Source organism: Thunnus albacares, chromosome 5 (assembly GCF_914725855.1).
Source record: "Thunnus albacares chromosome 5, fThuAlb1.1, whole genome shotgun sequence".
NCBI classification, from domain to species: Eukaryota; Metazoa; Chordata; class Actinopteri; order Scombriformes; family Scombridae; genus Thunnus; species Thunnus albacares.
Genome location: NC_058110.1, coordinates 12,013,868 through 12,039,945, shown reverse-complemented (window position 1 = coordinate 12,039,945; position 26,078 = coordinate 12,013,868). Strand labels below are relative to the sequence as shown.

Genomic DNA, 26,078 nt, shown 5'->3' with positions numbered 1-26,078 from the left:
ACAAACTGAGAAAAAGCTTTTATTTCAATCTTCATTTTTATGGCTAAGTGTTTTATAGAGGAAGGATAAAGAGCTCTTATATGTATGTGTGTGTGTGTGTGTGTATGTGGTCTGTCATAGGCTACTTTTGGGGACAAATTTCAGATTTAAGACCAGTTAATTGAGGATGGCTTGTCTAATTGGGGACAAAAGCCCTGTCCCTAATTGGTAAAAAGCTGATTTTGGGTCAGTGGTTAAGGTCAGTGTGTGTACATGATATATGTGTGTATGTGTGTGTGTTCTGCGTATGTGCCAGGTTTATATCTGAGGTCAATATCAGAGATTAAAGATTAGGGTCAAATGTCAGATTAAGGCTAGGATAGACATACTGATTACACACAAACATTTCAATACACACACACACACACACACACATATTCACACAAGGCAGAAATGTCAATACGTGGGGATGATCATCGTTTCATGGTTGATGTCGGTATGACTGGATTAGCTTGTAGGTCTATCAGACTGCGAGCTGATTACCGTGTGTCTGGGTTAAAATGATCTATAGATTTACAGCACTGAAATCCTTCTAATCCTATCAGTATTTATGTTCAATGTGACAGTGTAAAAAATATATACTTTATACAAGAGAGTCTGTCAACTACTCATGGAAAAACACACTCAAATAACTTTTTATATGTTGCAAAGTGATACATAAATTAGCATTCTAACCGCACATGGCCCCAAAGCTGCATTGTGTGTGTTTGTGTGTTTTCTTACCTTGCAGTGACAGTGTCCGCTGGTCTTGTTACAGTCAGGGTCGAAGCCTTTATTGGTGTCACAGTGACATGGTCCACAGGTCGGAGACCCCCACCAACCCCTGGGACACTGGTGATCGATCCTACAAGCGCACACAAAGGAGGCAGAATCAGTATGGAGAGAGTAAGAGAATATTTCTAAAATGTTTTTTTAAACTCTTCAAAGGAGGCATCTTTCCCTCTGATTTCTGACTAACTAATGAGTGGAGAACAAAGAGATGAAAGCAAAGAGGCAGTCAAGGAGAAAAGATGGAGAGGGATCAAACCGAGAGAAAATATTAATATTGAAAGGTGGAGGGAGATAACTAGAAAAGAAAAAATAGAGAGGGGTCAGGACACAAGTTAAAAGAATAAACGCTTATTACTAGATAAATCATTATGCAAACACACAAATAGAATATGCACAGTCGCAGAAAGCAATTATCATTATACAAAATAAGAAGGACATATTTAATGCTTTGTAATATATGCTGTGTAGATTCACAAATTAAAAAAAATGAACACATCAATAACTCAGTTTTGCTGGTGCAGATACAGAGAAAAACTCCTCTTCCTCCTACTGACTTCTGTTAAACAGCTATTCATTCATTTTAAAATTGGAGATTGTTTTCTCCTGATAACAACACCTGAGATTTTGTCACTCTGGTTTGTTGTTCACATCACTTCACTCTTTCATTCTCTTTTCCGCTTTTAGTGTGCACTCCTTCTATTCTCAGTGTCTAAAGGATCACTGAGGAAGTCATCAGCACTTCTCACAGTTAATGCAGATTCTTCTGTGCATCTCTTTATCGCTTCTTATGTGGAGTTTTGGAGCGAGGATTTAGATATCAGTGATCTTGGTAAAATATTAGGATTGACTGTTTCTCTAGAGATTTTTTATTACATCACCCGACAGAATCGGCTTTCCAATGGAAGCGTCTGTCCCTGCTGTGTATTTTTGGCTGCTTAAAGAGGTTAAAGGGGACACGTACATCTAGAGAGTCAAATGCTTTGTCTAATCATAAATAGGAAGCTGCGTTGGCTATGCTCTGGTAAATACAATTTAGAGAAGTCTTTCTTAAATCTGCCACAGAAACGTTATGTTTCAACTATAGAAATGTTGCAATAATTTTAACAATCAACAAAAGTTAAACGACAGAAATAATTTAAAACTGTCACCTCATTATTTATTATCAACCATGTTAGCTTCAGAGCTAAGTTCTCATTTTTGAGATGCTAGTCACCTGAGTGTAGCAGGGCTGCAGCTAACAATAACTTTTTGCTGTTAAAAAATACATTCATTATTTTCCATTAATCAAGTTTAAATCAGCACATTATATTTGAGAAGTTGCTACTTGAAAATGTGTGGTACTTCTACTTGAAAGCCTATCAAAGAAGTTGGTTAATGAGCCAGAATTCCAAAGTTGATGTCTTCATATAAGAAGAAAGAGGCCAAATTAAAGCTGAGCAGAGAGAGAGTGAGGCACATCAGGGGAAATTAAGAGATAGAGAGACGTACGTATATTTCATCAGCAGTCGATAATGTGTGTCTTTGCGAAAAACACCCACTCGCTGGATCAAAGACGAACATCTGACGAACACACTCACACACAGAACAGATCACAGTAAAGCTCTGTGGATTTCACTGGCAGGAAGGAAGGGAGCGTGGGGTCAGGTCGGGGTCACGCTCGTTTCACACAGTTTAACACACACACAGATAACTTTAGTGTGTGTTGTGTGTGTGTTATTACACTAAGTCTACGTTCATCCCACTGTGGATTACATGCAAGGCTGGAGATGTGGGACAACAAGGCTGAACTAAAGCTCCCAAGACACACACATACACACACGCACACACACACACACTTGAACAGAGCTTAGGCGGACTACAGGCAGCATCAAAGAGCTTTACACTGTGTTGGCATCTCTCATAGGTGAACTGTAGTTCAAATGTTGAATGAACTGTGTCCATGTGTAAGAGAGTGTGTGTGTGTGCACGTGTGTGTGTGTGTACCTGTGTTGGCAGTACTGTCCATAGTGGTTGTCTCCACAGTCACAGATGTATCCATGGGAAGAGCTGGGCTTCCTGTGGCACTGAGCCTCGTTTTCACATGGATTCAGATGGCAAGCATCAGTGCAGCCTTTCCCATAGTAACCTGGGAGAGAGAGAGAGAGAGAGAGAGAGAGAGAGAGAGAATAAAATTAATGTCAAAGTGTTTTTGGCTGGAGTGGATATGAGCAGTGGTTGCCATCCTACAAGTCAAATACAAACACCACCTATTTATATATAGCTAATTTGCTTTGCCAAATACACGTTGGATGAAATGTAATTGCTGCCTCTCTTACACTCACTGGCAAAATACACTATTTTTCTGTCCAAGAAGCGTCACAGAGAGGTGGTTGGATGGGATGGCTGGACAGTACAAATGTCAGGATTTTAATACTGGAGACTGAGGTTTCCGTGATGATCTTTAGGGAAAGATCTTTATAATTATAAAGATACTATATAACAAGATTTATATATATATATATAAAATAAGTGCTTTTTTCTGTGATTAAACAAATCCTCAATCTTTTCCTAAACTACTCTGAATTGCTGTTTCATGCTTTAGTTGCAAGGGACAGATATTGTAGTAAGTACAAATGAAATAAGCTGACAGTGCAGTTTTGCAGAAATGTTCAGTACAAACATTTGCGATATATCACATATAAACATTTCCAGTTTAAAGTTCTATTTTTGAAAATAATTATTAAAAAAAAATAATCAGAAAAAGTACAGCACAAAAAAGAAGACACAAGCAGTCAAAACTGCCGTGAAGAATTTCCCTCATACATACAATCATAAAATGAGAGCACAACACAACAACTATTGAAATTAAATTATGCAGAACACCGCTTCATTTCCCATCCGTGTACCAAACATAACAGCCTGTCAGTTCACAAGTACACATCTCTAACATCAAACAGTGATTATCACAAACGTCTCCCTTACATACTCCGGCTGGGCAAGCCTCTAAAAAACAAGCCACAACTGTGAATTACAATTCTGTCACACAAAGCGTCCTCTGAAAGAAAATTACCACCAGTGTTTGAGAGAGGGAATTCAAAAAACATTGTAATCTATATCAATTTCGCACAGATAGCTCAAACAAACACAGGCTGAGCGTTAAGAAAACATGAAAGTGAAAAACATGAAAAACAGGGTGTTTCAGCTCAAAGCAAAAGATCTCAGCTCAAGGAACAAAGTTCAAGGACGATAAAATATGTTTTTAATATCACTAAAATCTCTGTGTGATCACACATAACAGCCCGTACATTTTCAGGTAGCATGTTGCTGCTAATAACTCTGCATGCCAAAAAAAAAAAGAAGAAGGGAGCCAAATCAGGTTGAATCAAAGAGTGAGTTAAAAAATGTGAAAACATGGGAGAAGAAGTTTAAAAACCTCTCTACCATAATAACACAGAGAAGTGCCTCAATAAAAACCGAGACAGCACGTTGCAACGCTGCTAAACGAGCCACTTCAACACAACATCGTACAACACACACATTCCCACCATACACTTAAGTGTGCGCTGGTGCAGCGTGGTGAACGAAGCCGTCGCACACTTCAATGCAATCCCCAGACACTCAACACAAACACACTAGCCTCTTATATGGTAATACAGGCCAGCACATAAAACCCCTCTTTAATCTAATGACTAAAGCAGAGTGCTTCACACACTCTTTGGGGTGTATTTAGCACAAATAAAGAAGGCCTCCAACCAAGACCTGTTTTTCATTTAAAAAGAGGATAATTGTTGTATTTTGTCTTTAAGGTACCTGTATTAATTGTTGGATTAAAATATTAGAACTAAGCTGCACCACAAGATCCCACTTTCATGTTGGGATGGAAACGTAAGCAATAAATCCAATAAATCACATTCAGGCTGGCTAAGAAGGAATGAGTAGACAAAAAGATGACTGACTGGTTTTAATAATAATTTAATAACACTGAATCCTTATGATGTAGCGGATCTCTGGATTGTAGGTATTTGTTGTATTAAATGCTGTAAAAAGTGACAGAAAATGACAATGTTAGCGACAAGACATTGACACCTCCACTGACTTTGACCGCATGACAGCATGTAAGAAACTAAGACCTTATTACTGATACATATCAAGAGTGAGGTTACACCAAATAAAGGACAGAGGCATTGCTTCACCCTCAAGATTTCAGTTTTACTTAGAAACCATCATCAGGAACCGTCGTAAGTTTAAAGTAAAACCAAAAGCTTGAGAATAGAACAATGCCTCTGCCCTTTTTTGGAGAAACCTTACTCTTAAATCAGTTAAATGATAATATTCGTGATCATATACATTATATCATATCAGGGGAAATAAAAAAAGACTCTTTTCTCCAAGCTACTGTCATAGACATCAGATATTAAAACTAAGAATCTCAATACAACATAAAGATGTTGATGATTACAGCTGTACGATTCATACGATTTAAAAAAAACCTCAAACATGTCCACAGTCATCCATTATCTACAATGCTTCCCAACAATATAATAATGTTTGTGTTTCAACTACAGTACTCTAAGTATATATAATCAAGCAAGTTAACTTTTACTCATAAAATGTGATTATAAGACATTTTTACAAAAACAGTCACATAAAAGTGTGATTTCAAAGGACTGTGCTTTCTGGACCGTGGTCACATGTTGGCTTTTTCCCATCTGCAGTTACATGCTAGTATTAGCTTTGTGAAAATGTCATTCATATGTACAACTCAGGGGTGAAAATGCATGGTTTATGTTAAGCATGTCAGAAAAACACATCCTTTTAAATACAAAGTTATTTCTTTTTGAGTCTGTCCATAATGCAAATATTCTTCTGAACAACTCATGTTAATATTTATATCACTTGTAGGGGAAAATCCCCTCATGATTTGAACGCAGACTGTAGAAACCCTTAAACAACAGGACCAGCTCTTTCTTCAACGCCCCAGGAATGCTGGCCAACAAGACATCAGTGAGATTTCCAAACTTCTCACTCACCAGACCATCTACACCACATCCTGCAAACAGCAACGATCGGGATAAGAAAACCCCTCATCTCCTGCATGGCCCCTAAACCAGACCACTGACCCTGTCACCTTTGACAATTCAAGATCTCCAAGAGCCAGCAACATGGAAAGACCAATTAAAACCCCAGTTTGAGCTGATAGCACAACTTGGATAGACATCCCCCACCATTTACTATCATAACTCACCTCTAAGAACCAGTCACCCACAGAGACTAGCTGGCACCAACTTTAATATTACTATGAATTCTGATTTTTTTAAGACTCAAATAATCAACCTGAATGCAAGAACTGATGCAAGCCATAACCACCAACAAAAAGTAGTCACACCTTAAAAGACCTATGTCCTCGCCAAATCATAATTAAGATCAATAACAATCTCTCTTGTGTGGCCAACAAAGATGACTATTTCCCTATTATTATAAATTCTCTCATGAGTTATGTCGCTGGACAAATAATTTCGTATTTGAGTCGTGCACAACAATAATTCATAACCCCCCTTCAAAATATACAACTATTTGAATGCACAAATTCCTTACACACTGATACCAAACATCAGGTATAAAACAGAAAACAAGCTAATCTTTGCGACAAGATATTCCATTTTGTTACACTGATCATTCTGACTTTTTTCATCAACAAAAATCTCTGCTTTGCATACTATACAATCATCTCCCATCCTTCAGCAAGTGATTTCTGCTTTCAGGCTGCCTTTTTAATTTCACAGCACTGAATAGAAGGACGTCTCTATAAATTGAAGTGTGACTGAAGTGTGTGTGCAACTTGTTGAGGTCTGTATCCCTCCCTCTGGAGCTGACAAACCTGTGTGAGGTATGCTTTCAAGTGTCCGTCTATAGAAAATACAGAAACCACTCTGCTTTTAAAGCCTGTGGCCTTGGCTACAGCTTTAGACACACACCAGATTTCCAATGACTCCTATTCTTTAAACATCATTCTCTCTTTCTCTCTCAAGCTCATTCTGTTCTTTGTGAAGCTACAAACACACACATACAGTAATTCACAAGAAAACACACTGGCCTTGCTTTTCCCCCCACCTCCTACCTTTCTACACAGCGTGCCCCGGTAGCCTGCTGGCTAAGACACATGCCACATAACTGCAATGTCTGTGATTCGAATCCAGCTAAGGACCTTTGTTGCACGTCACCCCCCATCACTCTCTCCCTTCAAATTCCTGTCATCTCTGCCCCAAAAAATATATTAAAAAAAAAAACCTTTCTACACTATTTTTTTTCATTTAATTTAAGCTCTGTCTTCTTCTCGCTTGAAAATATTTCAGGAATTACACAAACAAAAGAGCGAATATAATCACAGGTATTGTTCAGTTTTCAATTATTCATTTCACTGTTTCTTTTCACGCACAAACACACAGGTATGATTATATGATTATACACACACACACAAACAGTGGCTTATTTGTTATCTCATGATCCCCCACTCTCCGTCTCTGTCATTCTCTGGTTCTGTCACTCTCTTACTCAAGCACGCACACACGCACACACACAAACACACATGCATACACACATACACACACACACACACACACACACACTCAATCATGTTCTATCAGCCCTATACATCTTTACACTTTCACCATGGCAACTGACAGAGAGAGGCGACAACGGCCTTGGCTGTTTTCAGATGCTTCTAATGACACCGGCCTTGTCACAACAATATGGGAGAGAAAAGAGGCAATACACACAGATACAGAGAGAGAAAGGGAGGCTTGGGCTTGTAAGAACAAAGAGTTGTTCATCATGTGTGCACGTATGTGTTTGCCTTTCACATTCAGAGTCCAGAAGCTTCTTTGAAAAGTTTCTATGCCTCATGAGCTGCACACAGACACCCGATGCGACTCATAGCTTCTTGACTGGCTTTACTGTAACACAACATCAGCTTGAGTCATCTGGTTACTGAACCATCCATTCATCTGCTATGTATCCAACTGTCTCCTTTCTGACAGAGGAAAGATTGTGGATGTCAAAAACATCCAATAAAAATATGTTGGTGGGAAAACAGAATGATAGCGTTGTACACTGAATCAAATGACTGTGTGTTATATGAGTATGGTTGCTTTCAGTGAGAAGTATCAGCCAATTACATGCAGCTCTATAGTGCTGTTTGGCTTTTTTAAGCCATTATTTTTATTTTACAGCACATTTACTGAAAGTAGAAGGTGGATCATTTAGGTAAATAGGTGGATATTTTCTCAGGAGTTGTAGATGCTCTCAAAAGAAGCTTATAATCAACTTAGCATTCATTCCAAGTCATGCTTTTGTCCACCCAATGAATAAAATACTTCCTTTTGTCTACTAGATCTGTAAATAGGTGTGGGTGTGCCCTCTCTGAATGTGTGCTCCATGTTAATAAGTCAAGGTGATAGAATTAGCTTGCAGGCTGGTGCAGGATTTCAAGTCATGTTTTTGTCCACCCGATGAATAAAATACTCCTCTTCGTCTTCTAGATCTGTAAATAGGTGCTAACTGCCATGACTGGCAGTCCTTTTGTACCCTAGTGGCCATAATTTAATTGATGCAGCTTTAAAGCTCAATCATTACATTACATTCCTGCACGATTTAGAATGATTCATTTTACATCTTTTAGAAATATTGGGATCTAAATTAATGATCATGAATGGGTTTGAACAAAGGCCAACATGTCCAGGGTTCAAGACATAAAGGTTAAAGGTATCTTAAAATGGTTTAATTTGGGGAGTTTGTTTTGATAACTGATGGATATGTAACAGGTCTAAACCAGTTTGTTGGATAAAAGAAATAGCGAGTTGATATTGGACATTGATCAGTGTTCATGGATTTGACTGGGTTTTCTTTTTTTTTGCATATAACTAATCTTTTTTAGACATTTATATAATTTTAAAAATTGCAGACATTGGTGAATGGATTTGGTCATACTTGAGTATTTTTACTAAATATCCACTTGACAGAAACTTGACAGGTTTGCTGTCAAGTTTGTTTCTCAAACATGTCAACTTTGCAAGTGGCGGGAATAATGACATTATTTATATCTTGACAATAATGTATTCTACATTAGCCTGAACAGGAGATTTGTAGAGCTTCCTCAACCCATGATGAGCTTCTAATTAAACAAAAAACTTCATCTGTGAAAGAATAAAACAAACTTTTCATATAGCAGTACAACAGTGCCAAGTACCTGTACATTTCTAGTTTTGATATCAAACCTGATCAATAAGTGACATTCCAAGGTGAGGAGTCATTTGTCACAGAGAGCCCTGATTCAGCACCTTGAGGATATGGGTGTACTGTAGGTTGGTGCACAGGAAATACAGCTTGAAACTCATAAATCTCTCCCGTTTTTCCCAGAGGCACAGAGCTTAATATACTGCAGCTGCACACCACACCCTTCCATCCGAAAGAAACAAAAAAAACTAGTATAATACACTGGCTCTGACAAACTCAATCTGAAGAGATATTTATTTGGCATTTGCTATGTTCAAAAACTATTTTGACATCTTCATAAAAACAGAAAACAGATAAATTACACATTACTACAGTAAAGGCAGTTATGAGAGTTCTGGTTACGCAACTATGAACATATGCTTTCTGCATGTTGGATTTTAAACAGCTAAGGGAACTCAAGTGGACATAAATCAACATGGCTGTAATTTATCATATTAAATTCAAATTTTCACCACAGTGAATTAGCCTGTAGCAACTGGCAGCAACTGTCATAAAACACACAAACAGACACACACAGGCTGACATACAGTATACTTATTCAGAAAAGCACAAAAACACACAGTACGGAGATGAGAGAGCAGATGTCTCTGTGCTTTGTCATGCAAAACCTTATCTCTCTCTCTCTCTCTCTCTCTCTCTGTGTGTGTGTGTGTGTGTGTGTGTGTGTGTGTGTGTATTTTCCAGGATGCTGTACTGCATGAATCAGACGCGCTGTCAATTGCATGAGAGACCCATTAAGTTAGTTTCAGCACCAGGATAAAACGCACACAAGTACACACACAAACATGAAAGAGAATTATTCAGAGTGCATCTCTCTCTTCTTTTTTTTTTTCTCTCTCTCTGCTTTTATTAAAGTTTGATTTGTCTCTAAGCGACATTCATTGTAAAACAGTCTCCATTTTTAATGCTCATTGTGCTGCTGAAAGTTAATGATAATGAGTGCGGCTGTGTGTATTTACAGTAAATAAGTGCATGCACAGGAAGTTTGTGCATATCATCTGTGTTTGTGCGTGCGATTGTGTCCATGTGTGAAGGCATCGGAGTGTGTGTGTGAGTGTGCCCTCTCCGAATGTGTGCTCCATGTTAATAAGTCAAGGTGTTAGCATTAGCTTGCGGGCTGGTGCAGGATGCTACAGGGATAGCAGCGCCTCTCTGCTTCCTCCCCCATGCTGCTCGGCCTGAGGCTCTCTCACTTTAACGCGGTATGTTCTCCACGCAATACACACTCACTCTCACTCATTCCTCTTTCACTCCCTGCAATCTCCGCTCAAACTTTTCTTTCGTTAGCAACTTCCCTTTCACTTTCTTCCATCATCCGACTCTTTCATTTGCAGATGAAACACCTCAAACCTTAATTCGATGACCATGACCTTGGCTTGCAGCTTTGACTTGCAAAATTTAATGATGTTTTTTAAAAGTTAAGTGAGATTCAGGGACGGCTGAATGCTTAGACTTGTTTAGACTCACTATTGTCTGTACAGACCAAGAGGCAAAAGCTTCAATCAAGTCCTGAGTCTAAATGGACAAAACCAAGTTATCTCTTTAGTGTTTAAAGCTTTGTCTCAATTCTCTTCCTTAAAAGGACGGGTTAACAATGTTTCAAGTCTGTCTTAAAACAACAGTCAGGAGCCCAAATGAACATTGAAATAGGTTTTTCTTTCCACAATCATTCCTCCTGTTCATACTGGCCATTAGAAGATCCTTTAATGCACTTACAATGTAAGTGATGGCGACAAAATCCACAGTCCTTCTGCAAAAAAATGTATTTAAAAATTTATCTGAAGCTAATATGAAGCTTCAACCATCCAAATTAGTCAAATTAGTCTTTTTAGTCCCTCTTTTTGTTACTATACTTCCACCGCAGCTCAACAGGGAAACATTGTCTGACGAAATACAAAGAGGGAATTTGATGCTTAAAGGACTGTAAATGTGGCAGATATCCATGCTGAAGCCTCATATAAGCTAAGGGGGTCTGGCTATTAAAAGGAGATGTTTTAATAGCCAGTATGAACAGGAGAAAAGAGAAAAAAACCTCTTTCAGTGTTCATTTTGGCACCTGACTGTTGTTTTAAGACAGACTTGAAAAACTGTGAACCTATCCTTTAAACTTTCTTCCTAAATTACAGTTAGACTTGGTTTGGCCACAACGGATTGTGGTAAAATAACTATGAGTCACATATACCAACAAAAAGAGAGTGGGGAGCCATTATTTTTCTTCTTTCTTTTGTGTTAGCTTAATGTTGCACTACCACCCTGTAGCATTCATCATTTGCATCATTATACTCTGTAACATCCACTGTTTTCTGCAGATGTGGCATTGGAAAATCCCAAACTTTGCATATTAAGACCAATTAACTGTACATTATTCTGCACTTAATGAGAGTGAAACATTTGAGTTTCATGAGAAAATAAGAAAAGTAGTTTTAGAGCCAGTTAAGATGCAGAGAAGGAAGGTAATGGATGCAGAGAAAGAGAGTATCTCTCTCTCTCTCGCCGTCTCTCCTGGTTTTATCTTTCATGTGGTTCTTTTTCTCTTAATTTGCTTTCCAATCTCTTGTCTCCTCTCTGCTTTAATCATAAATATAAATAATCTCCTTTAATCATCTCTTTTCAGTTGGTCTCGTCTGTTTAATCAATACCTGTAGAACTGAACTGCAGTTGTTGCTTCAGTACCCGCTAATAAATATCAAATATCACTCTTCATCCTCTCCTTCACTTTCACACTCTCTGTCGTGTGTCTGTCGTGTTCATTTTCTCTCACTTCTATGATTTGTAAGTTTCTATGTACATATATGCCAGCTATGTGTAGATCTATTCCCGAACGTGCCACCAGTGTTTTCAGGCTGTTTGATTTGACTTTCTCGTGCCCTCTTTCTTCTCTTCATCTCTTCTTTCCTTTTGCCTCAAAACTTTTAGTGTTTATTATACATTTCTGTCTGCCGCCTTTTTTCTCTTCATTAATTATTAACATTTTTAATCTCTCTGCTCCTCCTCTGCCTCTTTTTCATCTCCCCATTATTCTCTTTTTGGCGTTCTCTTTTCTCCACTTCTCTCTATATCGGTTTTCCCTCCTCTCTTCCCCTACTTCTCCTCTTCTCTACTTGTCCTTTAATCAGGTTCTTTTCCTCCACATTCATTCGGCCTCATTATATTCACCTGACTAAGGAGATTTTGGAAGTTAGCCTGCAGTCAGTCTCTTTCTCTCGGTCTCAGGTGGATGGGAACTCATTATGCGTTCCCAAATATCTGTTTAACCCAGTTAGAGCATTGGCACCTACGAAGATATGACCATATTATAATTACTCCCCTTTCCTCTCTCTCTCTAAGTCAGCTGGCATCTTTTACTACCTTCTCTCACAATTCTTTTCTTTCACATTCAACGTCCAGAGTTTGCAAAATACTAGGGGGTTAGCATGCATGCAATTCTGCTTCCATTACTGACTAATGATGACATATTTTATTTGTTTTGGAGGAATAAAACACACAAACCCTTAAATTGATATTACAGCACACACACTAGCATGGCTACCACGCCAACAACAGCACTCCACAAACTGTAAATTCATACATCTTCCTATCAAACACTTTTCATTCATTCATCCATGTTTAAAACACCAACATCATGTTTCTGTTCACTCACCAGGTTCACATATACAGGAGTGCCGCTCCCATTGGTCGGAACAACGGCTGTGGGCAGGACAAGGAGACGAGACGCAGGGGTTGCCAACATTGCAGCCGGTCTCCACTTTGATAGCTCTGGACGGGCGGGGCAGGGGAGGGGCGTCCGGTCGCACGCCCAATCGAACGCCCTGCAGAGAAAGAGTTTACGTTACAGAAAGTTAGAAACAAGAAGTTGGCAGCTTCATGCATTTATTGAGCTACTCTAGACTGATTTCTTAGCACATTTCCATCTCTAACATGCTAATATTTCCAGCTTCAGTCCACCCATCCATCAATAAACATTAAAAATACAATCCTTCCATCTATCCATTCATTCTCACCTGTATGCATCCTCTTATCCCGTTCTGAACCTCCCCGGAGCCCAGCACTCCTCCCACATGCAGATGTTTCACCTTCAAACCATGAATCTCATTTCCCACTATCACTGTCCCCTAATGGTGAGAAGAGAAGAGAAGGGACAGATGGAGACAGGAAGGGCAAAGATTATTATTATTAATAGCTGTACGCAAGCTGAATACTGGACAGAGATACACAAGGAGCACATTTGAATGCCATTATTTGACCACGTAAATAAACTTGGTCATTTATTTTATATGAAAATATCAAGGTACACCATCAAAATGATATAAAAGATATTATATTATAAAAGAATTATATAAAAAAGATAGAAATGTGTTTCTGAAAGCATTATTGATTTTTTCTGTTTTTCTGATCATCGACTGAAAGACATGATTTTTCTATCTTTTCATTGATCACTGTATCTTAGAGCTGTCAGGTTATTATGGAGTTTATGTCTTTCTAAGAGGAGAGCAGAGGGGAGGAGGAGAAAGTACCTGCAAACCGAATGACTGTCTATTAAATAAAAGAAAACAATAACATATAATCAATGTGGAGAAGGTCAATGCTGGAATGATGAACTGTCACTGACAGCGCTGTGAAGCAATGTTGACAGGCAAGTTAGCTCGCAACAACCATGAAAACAAAATCAATGAGCCCCATTTATCAGTGTTTCAGTATAATGGACGCTAAGATCTGGATGATAAATGGACTGCACTTATATATCACCCTTCTAGTTTTCTGACCACTCAATGCACTTTACGCTACATAGCAACATTCACCCATTCACACACACACACACACACACACACACACACTGATGGCAGAGGCTGCCATGCAAGGTGCCAACCTACTCATCAGAAGGAGTTTCTAATCATTCACACACAGTTGGCACAGCCTTCGGGAGCAATTTGGGGTTCAGCATCTTGCTCAAGGACACTTCAAAATGCGGACTGGAGGAGCTGGGGATCGAACTGCCGATCTTCCAATTGGTGGACGACCAGATTTACCTCTAAGCCACAGCCACCCCCGTGATAATAGCTACACACATGCCAAACGATTTCTAATTACTGTCTAACTGGCAGCTATGATGTTCAATAATTTCATGCTTTCTGCAACATTTATTCAGTGTGTTACTTGATGTACTTAGAGAATAGCCTGGTGAGCTACAAGAAAAAGATGAAAGACACAAAACTTGCCAGTAGACACATTAAGAATTAAATCAACTTGAAAACAAAACAAAAAACTGACGTTTTCTTTTTTAAACAAAGCCAAAGATGAAAATAATAAAGTGCGTATGCTTTTCTAAGTGTATGTTACTGTCACATGTTTACTGTACATAACACATGCGCGCACACACATTAAACAATCATCCAGTACAATCTGAACTATTAATCCACTAGATATTAGGGAAACCAGGATTACCAGCCCACATTTTAGAGAGACTGAGGAAGTCTGTGTTTGAAAATACAGACACTAGCTTACAGCAGGAAGTGAGATAGGAAGTGTGTTTACATGAACAGATTTCGGATTACAGGATATTAAATGTAAAAAGGATTTCTCGCCTCCATTCATAATAAATCCTTTACAATTCCAATTAGAGTTCTCTACTGATTAGCCTGAATAATGTTGTTCATCAGAGTATCTGCAGATTTCAAACAGCCAAATTAAATCAAATCCAAGAATTAGAGCTGCCTATTTCTAATTGAACATGGTCAATTAAGGTTGTGAATCAGCACTGAGTAGAGTTAGGGGAAAAAAAGGGCACCAGGAAATTAATTGTTAAGGGAAATGAAGTCTTATTGATTTAGTCAAGCACATATGATGAAAACCATGGAAAACCTTTATTAACTTAAATCTGTACTTGCAGGGAAGAAGATTAGTGACTGCAGAGCAGAAAAATGAGTCATCTAATAACTGCACGTACAATTTTTAATACTTTATTAGGACTTAAATTTAGATTATTGCTTTTAATCTATGAGAGTTGTTATAATCTGCAGATATGCTGCTCTTAAAAAATAAATTGGATCTCTGCTTTTAAATTTGTCATTATTGGTGAAAATCTCAGTCTATCCTTAAAACTTTTCCTTGAGGGTTTGTATCGCGTCTCTTACCTGATAGAGTCCAAAGTCGAGCCGTAGCGTGGCGACATAGCGTGTCTCACGGCCGCTGCGAACGTCTCGCAGCTCCAGCTGGAGATCGTGCCACCGGCCGTCTGCCACCTGAACCTGATCCAACCGCAAACGCACCGGTCTCGCTGCACCACGGGTCACCGAGAACACCAGCTGACCATTTATCACCTGAGAGAGATGAAGGAACACAAACACACGTACACACACACCAGAAACACAAGAAAAAAGAGAAATTGAGAAAAAAATGAGGTGAAGAAACATGATTCACTAAAGAAAATAACCTGGGGTGGGGGGAGTAGTGTGAAATCCAATGTCATGGCAGCACTCCTGCCTACATGCTGCTATTTCAATAATGTCTTTGAAGCCTTAGAAATTTTAACTGTACATAATTTCAAGGACAATACCAGCATTGACATCATTGTCTTAAATATACAGACAGATGATAATTTAGTATTAATCAAAAAACAAAATAGTCCCACATTAACCATGAGGATTACATATAATTCCCATAATCGACGTGACCATTGCTAACACATTTAGAAGCACACGCAGTATTTTACATCTCGTGCCACCAGATGAGATTTGGCTTCAAATGTGCAGCATTGATTTAAAACACTGTAATAAATTGTTTATGGCATAAAGGGGAAGAAGATGCTGCCAATTCTGTTTTAGCATAAATGGAGCAAAAGCTTTCAGAGCTTCTTGCAATGGAGGAAGGCAGGTGAAAGAAAAATGCTGTTCCTCTTCAGCAGAGCCAAAAAAAATATATTTATATACATCATCAGCCAGAGAGTGAGAGAACGGTGCTGGTAATGATCTCAGACATGGTCACATTTGTTAATACAAAACTATCACAGTGAATTTGACAATAATACACCAATTTCCAAATACATTGTAGGACAGACATGAACTGAAATGAATGACTGCATCATACTGTGTGTGTGTGTGTGTGTGTGTGTGTGTGTGTGTGTGTGTGTGTGTGTGTGTGTGTGTGTGTGTGTGTGCCCACCTGGAACAGCAGGCTGGTGTACTGGCCAGCCTGGGCCTGCAGCAGTGTTCCCTCTCGTGCTCTGGTTCTGAACACCAAGCCCAGGTACCAGGGCGTGGAGATGGTTACGTCGTTCTTTAGGTCCCACCAGAGTGCGCTGTTACCCAGGAAACGATGAGGGTGTGGCATCACTGAGGTGGAGGGTAAGAAAACAAAATTGAGTAAAAGGTCTGCAATGTCCCGAACAGCCTCAGGATGTCACTGTTGTTGATCGGGATCTGACGTGATTTCATGAATTGTCAAATTTCGCAAAGTAAAGTTGATCGCTGTTGCTTTACAAACTGTATGTGTGTGTTTTGGCTCAGCCCCTGTGGGACTGAATCCGTTTTTATATTGCTGACTGGTTTTTCCATCATTATAAGGATATTGTGTCATACTGACAGACACACAAGCACAAATAAGTCTCAGAACAAACATTTTTCTTTGAGATAAAAAAAACCAATTTTATCCCACACATGATTTCCCCAAGGGCTGACCGTCTGTGCTCCCAATCAAGACAGGTCAGTAAATATAAATTACTGAGTGTAATGGGTACTGACTTACTGGAGGCTACAGGATGTCCATGTGCAGTGAATCACTCAGGCTTTATCTAGGTCCAAGTCTAGTTAATAAATGCAGTAATTCTTTATGATACTATTGGTCTCAGTGTGCAACAGACATAAGTGTTCAGTAAATATTCATAATTAATGGGAGGTTACAAACAGATAAAAATCTATCTGCATATCCATCTATCATCTACTCCCTCTCTTTCCCTCTGACAGCACCTCCACAGAGGTCGTCACTCATCAAACCATCCATCCATCCATTAACATTCGTTCCACTTTTATACTGAGGAATAAATATTTGAAAAAGGGAAAAAAAAATTGCAGACTGAGGTGTGAACTGGCATGAATGACACAGCACTCCTGAATGTGAACTTCTGAAGTATTAAAGTGTGAAATATTAAAGTGTGTTTCCTTGCCGCTGTCACCAAGTGCTTTTTCATGGGGGAATGTTGAGTCTCTGTAAATTAAAGAGCAAGGTCGAGACCTGCTCGCCTTGAGATAACTTCTGTTGTGATTTTTGCGCTATATAAATAAAACAAACTTGACTTGACTTGAAGCAGCCCATTATAACAGCTTTCTAGCAGTCTCTCCCCTGTAATTTAACCAATTTAAAAGTAATGTGTAAATATAGTACAGTACAAGTGTAAACGTTACCTGGAGCATTTTAACATCAGTAAATTATTCACTAATTAATGAGGCCAGCAAATAAGGCCACTGAAGATCAAAGTTTGCCACATTTTTAAAAACAGGATCACTGTCATCACCACTGATATTGACCCCGAAACTGCCAATTATCCCAGCCCCATTTCTTACTGATAATTATACCAAAGTAGCACAATAAATGTGACATTGTTAAAGGTTGCCATTGGTTAAAAAGGCAACATGTAGGACCATATGATGAAATAAACTCATATAAGCTCTCACCATGGCTGCAGTCCTTCCCTCCGTACCCTAGGGGGCAGTCACAGGAGAAAGTCTCCCAGCTCACCCTGCAGGTTCCTCCGTTCTGACAGGGGTTGGACTTACAGAAGGGGAGTTTGGCGCTGCAGCCTATAAGAAGCAACAGAGACAGTTAAGTTATCGATAGCGTTAATCCAGCATTAAGCCAAACTGAGCACTCAGGTCCTTTACTATTTGCTTTAGCATTCTGAAGCACTTAACAAGTGGTTTATAGCACATTTACACCTAAGAAATGCTTCATTTAATTAACATGATTTGTATCAGTTTATTTAACAAAAACAAGGGCGTTGTAAACATCCTAAATGTTATTTATGTGTCATCACTCGTTTTTAAAAAAAAATATGTTCAGCAGTGCTGACCAGGGAGTGTTCCATTGTTAGCGATAAACCCAGCCAGGTCCAGCGGCTTGTTGTCAATGTGCAGCTCCTTCATACAGCCGATAAACTCCCTGGTGCCAAACGGGAAGTTGTCTGGTACGTTGGGAACTCCTCCCAGAAACAACGGACCGGTCAGGTCCAGAGACCTGAGAAACAAGGAGAAAGAAAGGTAAATTTGGAGAGGAAAGGAAGGATAAAAAAGAAATGGAGGATTATCCCCCAAGCATGTAAGGGAGGAGGGAGGAGAGGGAAGAAGGAAGGCAGGAAGGGTAAGAAAGGCAAAAAAAAAAAAAAACATGAAAGGAGGGTATGCAAGAGGCAAGGGGATTAAAGAGACCCAGAGATTAAATATGCCATCAGAGGTAAATGACAAAAGGAACAAGAATCAGAGAATAACAGTGGATGTTGAGGAGAAACATGTTGAGGAGAAATTAGATCATGATGATGACGAAACAGCAGGGGAAACAGCAGGGGAAGAGAGAAATTGAAAAGATGAGAACGAAAAGGAGACAGACGGAGAGACAGATGAACAAACAGGAGATTAAATTTGAGTTACAGCAAATATCAGGAGGGAGGTAAAGGTGGATGACAAGGCAGATGAAGAACAGAGACAGGAATACATGGAGGAAGACGTTAGGGGACGTTGACAAAAAAAAAAAAAAAAAAAGCAAAAACGAGCTTAAAATCGCAGACAAAAACGAGCAACAACAAAAAGGAGATGTGGAGGCAACCGGGGAGGCAGATGAACAAACAGGAGATTAAGTGTGAGTTACAGGAAAATATCAGGAGAGAGCGAGGGTAGGGGCGGATGACAAGACAGATGGAAGATGAGTGGAAGGAAAGAAACAGGGGGAATGTGAAGAGGAAGATGATGGGGACAGCAGTTAACAGTTAAGAGAAGACAGAAACAGTTGTGTTGTCATTTGGAGAGCATTATCTTTTTCCCCTCCAATGTGGGTTGAGGTTTTTCTTTTTAGCTCACTTTGGCTGCACGTCCCGTCAATAAACGGCAGTAGAAGAAGATGAGTGGAATTGAACAGAGAGGAAGTCAAAAGAGATACAAGGCAGCGGAGATGAACAAACAAGAGATTAAGTGCAAGTTACAGCGACTATCAACAGAGAGCATCATTAGAGGCGGATGTCAAGACTGAGTAAGTGGAGGGCGAGATGTTAATGGAGAAATGGAGAGCGAGCGGAGGAAGAGAGTGTCGAAGCGTTAGTCTTTGGCCTTCGTCTTTGATCTGTCTTCCCTTCTCTCAGCCTCACTTAGCGCTGACAGAACACAGCCAACGTGATTACGGCTTACAGAGGCGAGGCCAGACATCAACACTATGACAGGCTGCTTTTTGAGTGCGTGTTACGCACTTGTTGGCGTACATGGAGACATGTTGATTAGTAGGCACACAACACAAGTAGACTGGGCAACAAAACTTTGACAAGGTCAAACAGAACTTCAAAGCACTGGGTGGATTTAAGGCTGTCAATTTAAATGTTTCGGTTGTATATACGAGAGAAACAGACAGAGAGAAAGAAACGGACATGAGCACCACACAGGATGAGACGATGTGTAATAAGACCGTCAAACAGATACAGTACAGACAGACATGAAGGAGCATGAAGATGTCGAACAGTCGTGCCTCATTAAAGCATAAGGTCCCCACAGATTATTCCTCTAGTCATCTCTTCACCATGATCTGACATTCACCAAAAATATTTTCCAACAGCTACAGTCCTAGTCAAAGTGTGAGCAGGATTTTAACAGATTAGACTGTGTAAATCTGCATTAAATCATACGTTACTTGTACTTTGTAACAGTGATCTGCTTACAGGCCTTAAACACGTTGAAACTGTGCAGTTTGGAATCCGTAAAGGTGAGACTTTACAACTAGTTTTTAGGAGAATGGCCCCTTAAGTCTGTATAGACAGCAACATTTGCAGTGGATCGCTCTCTCTGTTCCATGTTAATATACGTTCACTCGTCACATTTTGTTCCATCATACCAAGCAACTGCCATTATACATGTCATCTTGGGGACCCGGGGCAGAAAAGAAGGCAAAATGACTGAGATCTTATGAAGAGAGGAACATGAGAAGCTGCTGATGAAATAAGAACATAAGCTAAGGTGTCTATACAAGAGTTAGTTCCAAACTTTTTTTTGCGATTGGCTGACATGTATTCGAATTTAAAGCCAATATCTCTACCACTAATCTTCAACTATCACTCCACATTATTTACCATTTTATACTCATAATCAAGCAACCTACGCACCAACCGCTGCCAGTGTGCTCCTACACGCACTGACCTGCTTCATTGACTTTCTACTTGGTGAAAATTGTCTTTGAATATTTGTTAAATTATCCACAGATGTTGTTTAAAAGCCGACCACAGCTTAGAGTCAGTTACAATTCAGAGACTTTCGCTCTCAAGATAGAGATCTATGGGGCAGATTTACTTGACAGACGCTTTTTAAGTCATAGTTAAGCTGGCCATTAACAATCATTGTGCAGCCTGTGATTAACTTTGTCAGACCAAGGATCTGTGATGATGCTGTGGGTCATATTGGACATTTGTCATGTAATTGTACTTAAGGACCAGACAAATTATTTTCATTTACAGGCATATCATGAATTTCCTGTGGCAATATTCTAGATGTGTAGCACCTTCAATTCACCAAACTTAAAGAAGCCAGAGGTATAAATACAGGTGAAAAAAAAAGACGGACAGCTGAAAGAAAGGTAAACTCACTTCTTGCTACTGGTCTGTTTGCCTTGTGCAGCACAGCTGTAGTTTCCGAGCTGCGTACCGAAGCGAAGTGACAACGCCGTATCACAGTCGTCGACGCTCACCACAGCGATCTTCTCATCTGACGGACCCTGGGCCTCGCCACTCATACTTCGTTTAGGCTGAACACACACATACACAAGATTGAATACAGTATCCAAAGAAACAACGAAAAAAGAAACACCATGACACCAGACATGCAAGAAATATAAAGAGCACTTACTAAATCTACAATCATACACCGCACAAGGTAATTTACACAAAATAACAGTTACAAAACACATCAGACTATATTCAATATCTACACTGTAGGTGATGTTAGAAAGAAAAGGGGAAAAATTTGAGTTAGTAAGACAAGCAATAACAGACGCATATGGGTAAGGAAACAGTGGAGGAGATAGACAACACACACACACTCTTCGCTTACTGTCTGCTGGGTAAGAAAGAAAGACAGGAGGAGACACAGAAAGAGAAAGCGAGAGGGGAGTGTACTGTATGTGCACTCTGACACACACTCATACTCACATAGCGTGTAGCTGGCTGAGGAAAATGAAAAAATATGAAGAAAATTAAAGGAGATGTACGGCGAATATGAATGAATAAAATGGTGACAAGCAAACGCCCACATAATGGTATGCACGCACAAACATTTCAGCTCATTTCAAAGTGCTTTGTTGGCATGAAGGCTGAGAAACATTTCTGCAGACGCATCAGATGTACAAATAAGTAAAATGCAAACTATCACAACCGAAACACTTCAGAAGATAACTCGTCAAACCAACATTAGTAATGCAAAATGTAAGATCAAAAGATCCAAAATCAAAAAGGTCTGTACACACAAACAAATTGAGATGTAAACCCACCTTGTTGTAGTAGTGGATGTGAACTGTATGCCAGTTGCCGTCACTCACGCCGCCGGGCAGGAAGGGACTCACCTGAGTGGACGATTCACCTGCAGGCGGATGGATGAAGTTTGTGTCAAAGTGTAATAATTCTATAAGGTTCATAACAGATGGATTTTTAAAGACAACTGATAACTACTGTTCTCTGTAATTATAACTCTCCCATCACTTATTTGACAGTTGTTTTTAAATTTTAATGTATATAAAAGCACCGAACATATATACTGTACATATACAAATACCTACTGTTCTATCTGTGAGGACCCTGACTGGCAGCATTCACTCCTTGAGACCACAAGTCTGTACAATATAAAGTACTTCAACTGAAATTAACCTGGGATTTCACCGAGATCACAAGAGTACGAACGTAATGAGATCCTAATTTGGCTTTGATTGCAGCAGTGGCCGACCAAATTAGCTGAAACTTTAGCACAGCCAATTTCAACCCCATACCTTATCTTAACTATCTAATCTAATTTAATCTGATCTAACATAATTAGTCTATATTTTCTTGGTGTAAGATGACGGTGATGGCATTTCTCCATGTCTGCAACGTAGACTTAAACAAATAGATCTCATGTCATGGTGAGGGATACAAGGATTTTCTCACAGTGCCAAATTTAAATCTAAATGCTCTCCAGTACATGTCTAACTTTAATCTAATCCTAATCTAATCCTAATCTAATCCCATTTCTACTCCTAAACCTAAAAAGGTTCCACAAAGAAATGTCAGACAGCCTTTGAGAGGAAAATGTGAAAGATTGTCCTCATCTTTCTCTCCTTGTGGGAATAAAGGGATCGTATAAATAGAATAATATGCAAGTGCAAAGACACACACACACACATACACACATATATACACATATACAGTACCTGTGGAATATTTAAGCACCACTTGTCCTTCTTGGATCTCCAAAGCGATGAAGTCATGTTTCTCGTTGAAGCGTCCATTATAGAAGAGAAGACCACTGTTCTCCAGGGTGGCAAAACTAGAAAATGCACACACATACACAGACACCCATGTCCTTAATAAGTTTATACTGTATATATACTGTATGCAATGTATTATTATACTTCTACTGCATATTTTTAGATTTTTGTATCATGATAATATACAAATAACTCCAGTAATATTGTATGATATGTTGATACATTTTCAGATGAGACTCTTGGCTGGGTTAATGCAACATTCGCCCCGGATATAATGAGACATCCAAAACCTAATTTCAAACAGCAAAACCAGACTCCTGCAAGCCTCCTCATACAGGCTAAGCATGAGAGAACAAAAGGTAATCAAACTGTATCTCAGTTAACCCTTGTGCCTCACCTTAAAAAAAGTTGCACTGATGTCATTAAAGGACAAAAACAAGGGTCATGGTGAGATTTTTTTTTTTTTTTTTTGCGTTTTCTCACAATACTTTTATTCTTCCATTCCTTCTGAGCCATATGTCTATTTCTGCTGCTCCCCGCGCAACACTCCAGTATGGATCAGCTCATTGAATTTTACTTTGAACTGGGTATTAAGTATGCTTATATAGTACTACTGCTCAATAGGTATGGTTACGTAATTAGTGAAAGTAAACTTAAACAAATTCTTAGATCAAGAGGTCCCTCCAGAAGAAAGCAGTACAGTAATCTGCAGGATGCTGTTGGTTTCATTCGTGACCAATTACCGTATCCAGGACAACAGCACAGATACAGATGGATGTATTCTAAATGTAGAGAGTACGCCCTATGACTAAGAAAAGGGGATGTCTGCTTGATTATGAACAAGCTGTCTCCCAGAGGGGTTTCACTGAGGAAACATGAGAATGCAAAACATATTGCGAGGCAACGTAAAAAAAATTCTTACCCTTGGGGGGCTCCATACAAACATGTCTGCACCATAGAAATATATATTAATATTATTTTCCACTTACACTGAGTTAAATTTTTTAACAAACATCAGTCCTGATCACAACTACAAAATATTCATTCATTTTCAGAATTTTAACCCTTTCAATGCCAGTTTTTGAGGGAGAGAGACAGGGAGGGGGGGACTGTGTCTTTAAGTACCATATCATTTCTATCTCTTGCATACACACACACACACACACACATACACACACCACATCCATATCAACGCACACACATCATTTTGGTTGCATACATTTGCTACATTGGCCTGCAGCCTCCATACTACAGCAGCAAAGCCCCAAGTGAAATCCAGGAAAATAGCATGTATTTGCCCCACAGGGCAAACATGAGAAAATGGCTCAATCTGGTGGAAAATAATAAAAACTACAATTTTGAAGCCAGGGCTCTAGATTGAAAGCCTGATATAATAGAATGCATGGTTTTATGCTGTAATGGCCATGGGATCAAAAATTACTGTTTTAATGGTTTTAAATGGGGACATTATTGTCCATAAGGATCTTTATTTTGGCTGAACAGTTTATTATAGACTTATTATAGGAGCTGAGGTTGAACTTCCAAAATTAAGAAAAAACAGTCAAGATGTATGCCGTATGCATTAACACAAAATGATTGAAATATTGCAAATTAAAAAGCCAAAAATGTCCCCAGTGAGGCACAAGGGTAAACCATATTACTGCAGCCTTCCACTCCCTCCAGCTGCTCAGAGTCATGCAATAGCCTGTTTTCTATAGCAAGGCCATGGGGACACACTGAAGCCAAGGCTGCCAAGCCAACACAGCCTGATCAAAAGCACTGTTTGACACTACAGCACTGATGACAAATCTTCTCTCCTGGCAACAAGATACAGAAAGATTCCCACTGCAATAAATGTCCACTTTAAAAAGTACTTTCATCTGGTTTTGTTTTGATAATTAAAGCTGACTGAAGGAAATTGACTGACTGTTTTGACTTCTTTGAAGAAAAGTTGAAATTTGTGCTAGTAATCAAACTAGTAATCCAAGAGATGAATTACTGATTCTCGCACACATATATTATTAATTAAAGCTTGGGAAGTTGTGCACTCAAATTATCCAATCTGTCATCCTGTTATCTTGCCAGGCTCTGCAAATTCTCCTTCTGAGCTTCTCTCCTTACAGGAACCTTTAAAAGCATTAAAACTGAATTCAACCCCACCCTGCTAGTGAGTAAGTCTCCAGATGCAGGAGGTCAGATTCAGTTATAGGGTTATGGAGCTGAGAGGTTTTAAATGTGTTGCTTGGTGCTTTACAAACTCCTGGCTTAAACTCAAGTCCTTGGACAACAGTATTCCTACTTTGCATTGAATAAGACACCTGAATTATAAATCCACGGTTTAAACATCCACCAGAGATTGGTGTGAATGTAACTATAGACGCATTTCTGTGTGTGCTAATGTACCATGGAAAATAGCATGTTATCCCCATTTCCATCACTATATACTTTCCTCCTGTTATCTGAGAATGTTGCTGCTGTCAAAAAATAAACACAGGGTTATTCAATAGAGGACATGTGTCTTGTTTGCTTGGCTCTGCTGTACTTCCAGCAGCACTGGGTCATCTTATCTTATGCTGAGGTATGCAGATCCAATCTCTTTAAGCCAACAGAAATAGCTGAAAAGAAGAGTAACCTGAGCTTCACCAGAGTAAATGGAGACTGAGTGGAGTCACTGAACCGGAGACACAGAGGAGCTGAAGTAAATAAATCCAAACAGCAAATGGTATATGAACAGTATGTCTGATCTTGTCGTATTATGTAATTGTGATGTTATATAAATGTTGTATTATGTGTTGTATAAATGTATTATTTGAAGGTAAAGAACTGCACTTGAACAATACATACATATTATGTGTATGTGATATTACATATATTTAATATATGTAGCCTAATATCTGTTTCTCCTGAGGGCTTGAACCTCATCAAGGCTTTCATTAGAATTTCTTTCCCTCAAAATCTATCTGCTCAACGGCTGATGACAATTTCAAACATAGCTGCAGCACCCTCACACACATACACACACATACACACACACACCTCCTCAGCCAGTTTACACATACAAACACTACAATCTTGCAGTAAAGACATATGTATACTGTCACAGCCATAGAGAACAGATCCACTTTCTCAGGCAGACTGGCAAAACTGGCAAAACCTCAGAAGCAGCTTTTAGGTGAGAGATTAAATTTTTTTGCAAGGGAAAATAAAATGCTTTGGGAGAAAGTGAGTGACATGAATAATGATTAAGTCCTGTTCAGACCCGATGTGGAAATCAGGCCAGGGAGTGTAGCTAGCAGCCAATAGGA

General features: G+C 39.2%; 1 protein-coding gene across 2 annotated transcripts in view; it reads right to left on the bottom strand.

Annotated features, from left to right (window-relative positions):
- celsr3 (cadherin, EGF LAG seven-pass G-type receptor 3) overlaps nucleotides 1–26,078 on the bottom strand; it is a 109,595-nt gene that overhangs the window by 35,179 nt on the left and 48,338 nt on the right. The window contains exons 5-16 of one of the 2 annotated variants that reach the window (XM_044350391.1): nucleotides 22,717–22,832; nucleotides 21,805–21,893; nucleotides 21,467–21,481; nucleotides 20,906–21,063; nucleotides 18,143–18,306; nucleotides 17,748–17,873; nucleotides 16,240–16,409; nucleotides 15,213–15,398; nucleotides 13,083–13,193; nucleotides 12,722–12,890; nucleotides 2,794–2,935; nucleotides 763–883 (exon numbers count right to left, since the gene is read on the bottom strand). In XM_044350391.1, the coding sequence (XP_044206326.1) occupies nucleotides 763–883; nucleotides 2,794–2,935; nucleotides 12,722–12,890; nucleotides 13,083–13,193; nucleotides 15,213–15,398; nucleotides 16,240–16,409; nucleotides 17,748–17,873; nucleotides 18,143–18,306; nucleotides 20,906–21,063; nucleotides 21,467–21,481; nucleotides 21,805–21,893; nucleotides 22,717–22,832 (1,567 nt within the window). The remainder of the gene's footprint in view (nucleotides 1–762; nucleotides 884–2,793; nucleotides 2,936–12,721; nucleotides 12,891–13,082; nucleotides 13,194–15,212; nucleotides 15,399–16,239; nucleotides 16,410–17,747; nucleotides 17,874–18,142; nucleotides 18,307–20,905; nucleotides 21,064–21,466; nucleotides 21,482–21,804; nucleotides 21,894–22,716; nucleotides 22,833–26,078) is intronic. The other variant, XM_044350393.1, reaches the window with a different exon arrangement.